An 8,470-nucleotide genomic window follows, 5' to 3' on the forward strand; every position below is an offset into this window, starting at 1 on the left:
CAGTCTTTGGTTGAGACTTTTTCTTTATTAATTTGGAGGCATGGTATTATGATATAATTGGAGGCTTGAGAAATCATTTGCCGGCTTAAAAAAAAAAATTCTGAAACATCCAGGTTAATACATTTGACTAGCAGGATTTCTACAACTCTGGGCCCTTTTCTGATCCTGGCAGTTGAGGCCAGAGTGGCTCACAGTGAAGTAGTAGCGATTTGGGAAGTAAGTGTGGATTTGAGCATCAGTCTGTGTATCCCTGTAGATCTGGGAGCAGTGTTCCAGAAGTGGATACCAACATGGCAGGCACTATAGCAGTACCTTTACACCTGCTGTCTTTGTCCTCTTCAGAGCGTTTTTGTCCGTCTAGCCCCTAGTTTCAGATTACCAACTCTCTGACCCCACCATAATCTCCACAGGTAATCTTTACACTAATGTTTAGGTGCACCTTACTCTGTTTTTCTCTCCTGGAATCTGTTAGGCACTTCAAGAGCCTCTTCCTCACGCACTGCTGTTGTGGGTGAAGGGCTTTCTGAAATGTGTGCCTGCGTGAGTATGACCGTGCTTCTCAGGAGACTATACGTGTGGCTCATGAGGATGTCAGAAAAGTTAGCATGCATTTGTTATTTTAACTGAAGGTTAACATTTTGAATTTTTAATCTGTGTTTCTAGACACTGTTTCCAGCAAATTGCAAAACAACAACGTTTATACTATCGCCAAGAGGAATGTGGAAGGGCAGGACATGCTGTACCAATCCCTGAAGCTCACTAATGGCATTTGGATTTTGGCTGAGCTACGTATCCAGCCAGGAAACCCAAATTATACGGTAAGGCCTTTCTCAAAATAGGTGAGATGGGTTCAAGGAGGGAGGTAAGAGCCCTTTCATTTCTTCTTAGCACCACGGAAAGACCTGGAGGAGGCGCTGCAGACCCCAGACATCCAAAACAAGCAGTCAGTCAAGAAGCCCCCATTCACCTCGTTGGAGGACCTTGTCTCTTCAGTGTCTGTCTGCCCCATCCAGTAGGCACGGTGGCTCTGGCAGCAGGGAGTGTGTGGACTTGCTCTGGAACGTGCAGGGTTCCTCACGATACTTCTCTAGCATTTCTGTGCATGTGGTGCTGTCACAAGCTGCTAAGAGGGCTGTTTACATAGCTCATTTCAAGAAGGCCTTCTTTCCTGCCCTTGGAGTTCATGACTTAAGACTGTCAGAGTCATAGACACATGAGCCTTATAAGCCTTTGTTTTCACAGCACCGTGTGTCCTGAAATGCCCGCTGAGAAAGGTGAGGCGAAACTGGGGCACACCTTTGGAAGACTGCAAGGGGACTTTAGTTTGGAAAACTCCTTTGGTGCCATAACTGGACTAAAGTTAAAATTCTGGCAGTATTTTTAGAGCAGGAGTGATTGCCTTGAACAACAAAAACTGACCCCTCAGGTACTGGACATTGTTTGCTGTTAAGACATGTGATCTCCCAACAGGATGCTGCTTGTCATCTGCATTTTATAAAATGAAAGCTCCTGGGATGGGGAAAATATCTTAATCTTATGTTGTCTTTGAGGTTTCTGTAGGCTGTTTTGAAGGAAGGGACAGGAAAGTGACAGAAGAGAATATGGTTCAATACTGAAGAAGCTGAATAGGAGATTAAGAGGCCATTTTAGCCACTGAGTGAGAAAAGTCTGTGACCGCACTCCTTAATTTTAACAGCCAAGTCTGTTTTCATTAGCATACATCAAGGGAATAGCACCACCCGGAACTGAGAATTCTTGTGTTTTCCCTACTAGTTCCCTCCTTTGAAGCAGCTGGAAGCACACGTGTGTTACTGTGTGTGTGTGTGTGTGTGTGTGTGTGTGTGTGTGTACACGCGTGTGCATGCACGCATGCACGCACACACTCCTCAGTTCTATCAAGCTAGATTTTTGTGAGTGGGAAACTTCAGGCTTCCTCCATGAACTAGACACTCCTTCCACCCACCTTCTCCTCCACCAGTCTCATCTTTTTTGGAAAGAAACTACCCCATCGTTTACTTTGAGTTCCCTAAGAAAGGAAAAAACCCTTCTGTGCTGTTGCTGAAAGGGCAGGTCTAAACTGTCGAATCGGGTCTTGTAAAATAACTCTATTTTCTTCCTTAGAAATGTGCTCTTAAGAGAGGGGCGCCTGGGTGGCTCAGTTGGTTAAGCATCTGACTTGATTTCAGCTCAGGTCATGATCTCCTGGTTCGTGGGATTAAGTCCCACATGGGGCTGTGTGCTGACATTGCAGAGCCTGCTTGGGATTCTGTCTCTTCCCGTCTCTGTCTGCCCCTCCCCTGCTCTCACTCAGTCTCTCAAAACAAATAACTAAGCATTGAAAAATAATAATGTGCTCAGAGAGAGAGTGTGCGTTTTGTTTATCTATCTTATTGTGTACAGGCTTTCATCTCAGCTATGTTAAAGAAGCGTGGTCACTCCTTGTTTGCAGATAAGGAAACCCAAGTTAAGAGTGTTTATCAACTTGTCCACGATCATGTAATTTGTTGGTAGTTGTGTTATGCTTAGAATTCAGGTTATATCTTGACCCTTACAGCATCTTCACTGTGAGGATAGTGAGAATTTGGAGAAGGACCTCTTAATGTCACTGTCTTAAACATTGCTTGTTTAAAATTTTCTAACTTTTTTATTTTGAAATAAGTTGAGACTGACAAACTTTGAAAACGGTACTGGGTTCCCACATGTCTTTCACCCAGTTTTCCCTATTGGTAACATCTTATAATGCCCATAGTACATTCTCAAACAGGTTATTGATATTGGTACAATACTATTAACTAAACTTAGCCCTTACTCAGATTTCACCAGGTCATACATTATTCTGTTACTGTTGATGGGGGTGGTTGGCAAGTGTACAGCACTGTGCACTCTTACTACATGTGTGTAGATTGGTATAGTCATCACCACAGGCAGGACTTCAAACTGTTGCGTCACCGCAAAGAAGTTCCGTTCTTGCTCTCCCTTTATAGCCAGATTCTCATCCAGCCCTGTGCCCTGGCAACCACTGATGTTCTCTCCATTACTGTAATTTTGTCATTTTGAGAGTGTACTATAAATTTAAATTCTTAAAATATGAAATCTTTTGACGTTTTGTTTTTTTTGTTTTTTTGTTTTTTTGTTTTTTTGTTTTTTTTTTTGCTTTTGCTTATCGGTTAGCACAATACCCTTAACATTCATCCAGGTTGTTAATGTGTAACAGTAGTTTGCTCGTTATGACCGAGTAGTAGTCCACCATATGGATGTACCACTGCTTATCCATTCACCTGTTGAAGGATATTTCCTCCCCTATTTTTTCATTTTAACAGTTTTTATATAAAGTCATATATAAGGGGCGCCTGGGTGGCACAGTCGGTTAAGCGTCCGACTTCAGCCAGGTCACGATCTCGCGGTCCGTGAGTTCGAGCCCCGCGTCGGGCTCTGGGCTGATGGCTCAGAGCCTGGAGCCTGTTTCCGATTCTGTGTCTCCCTCTCTCTCTGCCCCTCCCCCGTTCATGCTCTGTCTCTCTCTGTCCCAAAAATAAATAAACGTTGAAAAAAAAAAATTAAAAAAAAAAATAAAGTCATATATAAGATTATTTTATTCCTACATCTTCCCAATTATTTCTTTTTTATATTTGCCCTTTTCCTTTCCTACTTGCAAGATTTGGCTTTATGTTCAAGGATCTTCTTGTGGTCTTTGCAGTTTTAGTCTAGTAATAACCACCTTGCCAGGCTGGATGCCCACATGGACAGTTGTGCCTTTCGCCCTCTCTCGCTGTACTCGTTCAGTGTAGATGACGTATTTCTTCCTGTAAACCTGGACTACGTTGCCAATTTGCTGACCTCTGTAGTGCCCTCACACAACCTGTACTTACTTCCTCATCCTTTTGGATGGGCGTGGATCGAACATTGTACTTCTGTCTCAGCTGTTTGGAAAGAGGGGAAGACAAAATCTTCCTGCAAATGCGGGAGGATGCATTGACATGCCTTTTACGGTTCTTCCTCCGGTCAGAAGTCACAAAGGGATTGAACTTCGTTTTGGCCACTGGAGCTTCAGCAGTGGCCACAGAAGGGAAGAGCCTCCTATGTATATTTTTTAATTTTTAAGATACAGATTTATGTGCAGTTGTAAGAAATAATCCAGTGGGATTTTGTCCTCATTGTGCCTTTTTATAGCCACACCCACCTCCCTTCTTTCCTTGTATTTATAAATGGTAAATTTGTTTATACTTCCTTGCCCTCTTTCCTGTTTTCCATCCATCTGGTGTCTAGGTTCCTTCTGCCCACAGAACAATCCAAATTTTCCATCACAACATGTGACACAGACCTAATCCATTCCCCTAAATGGTGCTGCAGACTTCAAAGTCCCTGGGGTCTGTTTTCTTCCTTCCATCACCCTAATACCTATTACACTATTGATCTGTCTCAGCAAGGTATTAAGGAGGAAGAAAATCTGGTTGAGCCAGTACTAATGCTAGAGGACCGGTGGTCCCTAAGCCTCCTAAGAGGTGGATAAATCACTCCCTCCCCCCTACCCCTTACTGTATTTCATTAGGAAAGATGTTTATCCTGTAAGGATGAGGCCCTGTCACTCTAAGCAGCTACATCTTATCGGGAAAGGTAACTTGTCCCTGGTGAAAAAGTATGTGTTCCAGACTGTAAACCAGAAGTAGATGTGTTAAATCCTTGGCTTACTTAGGCATAAGAGGCGATTCTTCTTTCCTCAGTGGGTCTGGATGTGTGACATTCCAGAGTGGTTGGTATTAAAGATGTGTCACATAAGTAGGCCAGCAGTTCAAAAGTTAAAACCCTGGTAAGGTCTCTTTTCCCTTAGTAACCATGCAAAACAAGACCCAGAGTCGCACCTTTATTTTATAAGTCAAATTATTTGGTTTTATTAATTGTTTTTTTAATGTATGTTTCCCTTGTACTTTCTTCAGGATTTAGGAAAATCTTTTTTTTTTTTTTTTTTTAATTCATTCTAGCTTGTCTTAGTTGGAAAGCAAAAGATAAGTTTAAGCCTAAACCTGACCCTTTGTTAGAGGTTGGCATGGCTTGAAGAGGGGAGTATGATATAAGGAGAGAAAGATTGATTCTTCCTCATCCAACCCCCTCTGCAAAGAGCAGCTGAAACTTAGAGTCCAGGCCTGATCTGTCCATGACTACTCCCCTCTCCCCAGTGCTAGCTTGGCAGATTGGGCTTTTGTAGAGGAAGGCAACATTTCCTTACCAGTCATGAACAACAACAACAAAAAAAGAGTCTCCAAATGGTACATCTTACAAAGGTGTGGAAAAAATATTTTGGGGGAGAGGAACCACCCCTCTGTAGTCTGAGAGTTAACTCCCTTAGGCTGGTCGTCCTCTTTTTAGCTTCCTCTCCTCCTCTTCTGAACCCACATACTTTCCCACGAGAATTTTCCACGACACTGGCAGTGGAGAGGCTGTGGAGGAGGAGGTAGAGAATTGCCTCTATAGTCAGGGAAATGCCTAGAGCTGCAACTTTGACCAAAGTAGGGAGCTGTTTTCTATGCATAATGACATTCTTAAATTAGTCGGGGTTGTTTTTTGGTTTTGGGTTGTTTTTTGTTTTTGTTTTTACATTTGTCAGAATTGCTTTCCTGATTAATGTCAAACAGCAACTTTGAAAGTGCCTTAGAGACCGAATATTAAAGCTGTAAATAAATAGAGCCTCTTTTGATGTTCTTTTGTTTGGCTGGTTTTTGGGTTTTACCTTTTTTTTTTTTTTTTTAAAGTAATCTCTGTGCCCAAGGTGGGCCTCAAACTCACAACCCTGAGATCAAGAGTCACATGCTCTACTGACTGAGTCAGCCAGGTGCCCTGGTTTTTGCATTTTTTTAATTTGCATTTTTAAACTTTTGAGGATGTACGTTTTTTTCAAGAAATTCAGGGTTGCAACAACATGGATGGAACTAGAGTGTATTAGCCTGAGCAAAATAAGTCAGAGAAAGACAAATACTATCTGATTTCACTCACATATGAAATTTAAGAAACAAAACAGGTGAACCTAGGGGAAGGGAAGGAAAAATAAGATAAAAACAGAGAGGGAGGCAAACCATAAGAGACTTGTAAATACAGAGAACAAACAGGGTTGCTGGAGGGGAGGTGGATGGGGGATGATGGGTTGACTGGGTGATGGGCATTAAGGAGGGCACTTGTTGGGATGAGCACTGGGTGTTATATGTAAGTGATGAATCACTGGATTCTACTCCTGAAACTAATACTACACTGTATGTCAACTAACTTGAGTTTAAATTAAAAAAAAACAAAACAAAAAGAAATTCAGGGTTGACCAATATCTTCCTGATATTTTTGCTAAATATATTGTCACCTTTTGTACTATGTAAAATTGCCCAGTGTCTCTGAGAATAAAGAGGTAAAGGAATGTAACATCTCATAGTGCTATATGATTAAAGACAGGTTTTGCTTACATACCCTAATAGATGAAAACAATGGTGTCGGTAATGCAAAAAGAAAATGTTCAATTTTCTGGTTCTAAATGCAATTTGCATGCTTCTGTTATATTACTGTTAATAATATTTTGGTTACTCTGATACAGTCAAGGATTTCAAATCTGAGAGGGAGGGAGAGAGAATCTTCAGCAGGCTCCATGCTCAGCACAGAGCCCGACACGGGGCTCGATCCCATGACCTAAGCCGAAACCAACAGTCAGACGCTCAACCGACTGAGTCACCCAGACGCCCTAATCTGGGTTTAAGTTTTGTGCTTATTGACCCACAAAATGAAAATCTCAGTGTTCAACATTGAAATTGTTTTATTAAAGTTTTCGTTTTAATTTGATGATTGTGAGACTAGAAGAAGAGAAGTGGTAGACGAGTAGCATAAGGAGTGTCTTTGCCTGTTTAGGGAGGCAGCAAATGAGGAAACTAGTGCCGTAAATTGCTGTCTGGTTATACTAAGTCAGTGTCTCTTGGTGTTCACATTTGCCTTCCATAACAGTGTTTTTGCTGTCCTCGGTGTAATACAAAAAGGACTAGTACCTTGGATGTCCCTCTCTTATGCTTTTATTTTGCTTGATCGTACATCTTGAATTGGAACTGAGATAACCATCCTTGTCTGAGTGAGAAACTGGGGCAGGCAGCCAAAATGACCCCAACAAGTTAGACTTTCACCCTTCCCTTTTCATTTGGTAATAATCCCTGTGACCCTTAGCAGAGCGTTGGAGTAGCTGTTCCCCCACAGTCAGAGGTTTTGATGTTTTTAGTATGGATGATTCCTAACCTCACAGACCCACAGAGAATGTAGGTGGAAACACAGCACAAGTTGACATTGATTAAATTGAAATTTTAAAACCCACAGAACTTAACAGAACCTCTCTTGGTTTGGCCTCTCAGTGAAAGAGGCTCTTCTCTCTTTGCATCAGAAAGAGATTTTCTGGGGCGCCTGGGTGGCTCAGTCGGTTAAGCGGCCGACTTCGGCTCAGGTCATGATCTCACGGTCCATGGGTTCGAGCCCCACGTCAGGCTCTGTGCTGAAAGCTCAGAGCCTGGAGCCTGTTTCAGATTTTGTGTCTCCCTCTCTCTGACCCTCCCCCGTTCATGCTCTGTCTCTCTCTGTCTCAAAAATAAATAAATGTTTAAAAAAAAAAAATAAAAAAATAAATAAATAAATAAATAAATAAATAAATAAAGAGATTTCCTTGAACTGAGTACTGGCTACCTTTCAAGCCAATGCCAGCCTCCATACTAATCCTCTTCTCCTTTTCTTCCTAACAGCTGTCGCTGAAGTGTAGAGCTCCTGAAGTCTCTCAGTACATCTATCAGGTCTACGACAGCATTTTGAAAAACTAATAGACTGGTCCGGCGCCCTCTGGCCATCCTGTGATTGGTGCAAGCCAAGAACTCTTAACTGGAAGAAATTGTATTGCCGTGTAGAATCTGAACCCAAACACACTGAGGCCACCCACCAAGGTAGTGACTAGTCTAACCTGTGCTAACATTAGGGCACAACCTGTTGGATAGTTGTAGCTTCCTGTGAACATTTGTAACCACTGCTTCGATCACTTCCCTCCTCTTGCCACTCGCCGCTGCTATCTGTCCTTACTTGTGAGCTTCTCCATAGTGTGCCAGTGGCTGGCATTTTTGAGTGTAGTTTGATATTTTGTAATTGAGAGCTCATTTCAAAAGCAGAAAAAGACAAAAAATATTAAAGCAAGGAAAAGTGTCACTGAAACATAAACTGCACTTTATTGTTTTATATTTTTGTACATATGAGAAATGGAGGGCATAGTGTACCTGGTAGAAAGTGTTAAAACACCTGACTGCCATTAACCACACAGTCCTGGAGGAAGAAATGCAGTTATTTGCACCCCCTGTTAGGGGTTCTCTTATCTGTGGCAACCTTGCCCCTGCTCATTTGGGTTTTCACTTTCTTCTCTCTCCAAAGTCCCTCCCTTTCTTTAGGATTTCCGCCCCCTCCGCCCCCCCACACCCCTTAT

General features: G+C 42.2%; 1 protein-coding gene and 1 pseudogene across 4 annotated transcripts in view; one reads left to right on the plus strand and one right to left on the minus strand.

The window, feature by feature from the left end:
- Nucleotides 1-8,211, plus strand: part of AP2B1 (adaptor related protein complex 2 subunit beta 1) — a 129,562-nt gene extending 121,351 nt beyond the window's left edge. For all 4 annotated transcript variants that reach the window (XM_025918282.2, XM_086686663.1, XM_086686662.1 and 1 more), the window contains 2 exons: nt 664-818; nt 7,749-8,211. In XM_025918282.2, the coding sequence (XP_025774067.1) occupies nt 664-818; nt 7,749-7,823 (230 nt within the window). In that variant the 3' untranslated portion in view covers nt 7,824-8,211. The remainder of the gene's footprint in view (nt 1-663; nt 819-7,748) is intronic.
- Nucleotides 3,599-5,046, minus strand: LOC147574200 (large ribosomal subunit protein uL24 pseudogene; annotated as a pseudogene).
- Nucleotides 8,212-8,470: the final 259 nt, after the last annotated feature.

Source organism: Puma concolor, chromosome E1 (genome assembly GCF_028749965.1).
Source record: "Puma concolor isolate L17-30 chromosome E1, mPumCon1.1.hap2, whole genome shotgun sequence".
NCBI lineage: Eukaryota > Metazoa > Chordata > Mammalia > Carnivora > Felidae > Puma > Puma concolor.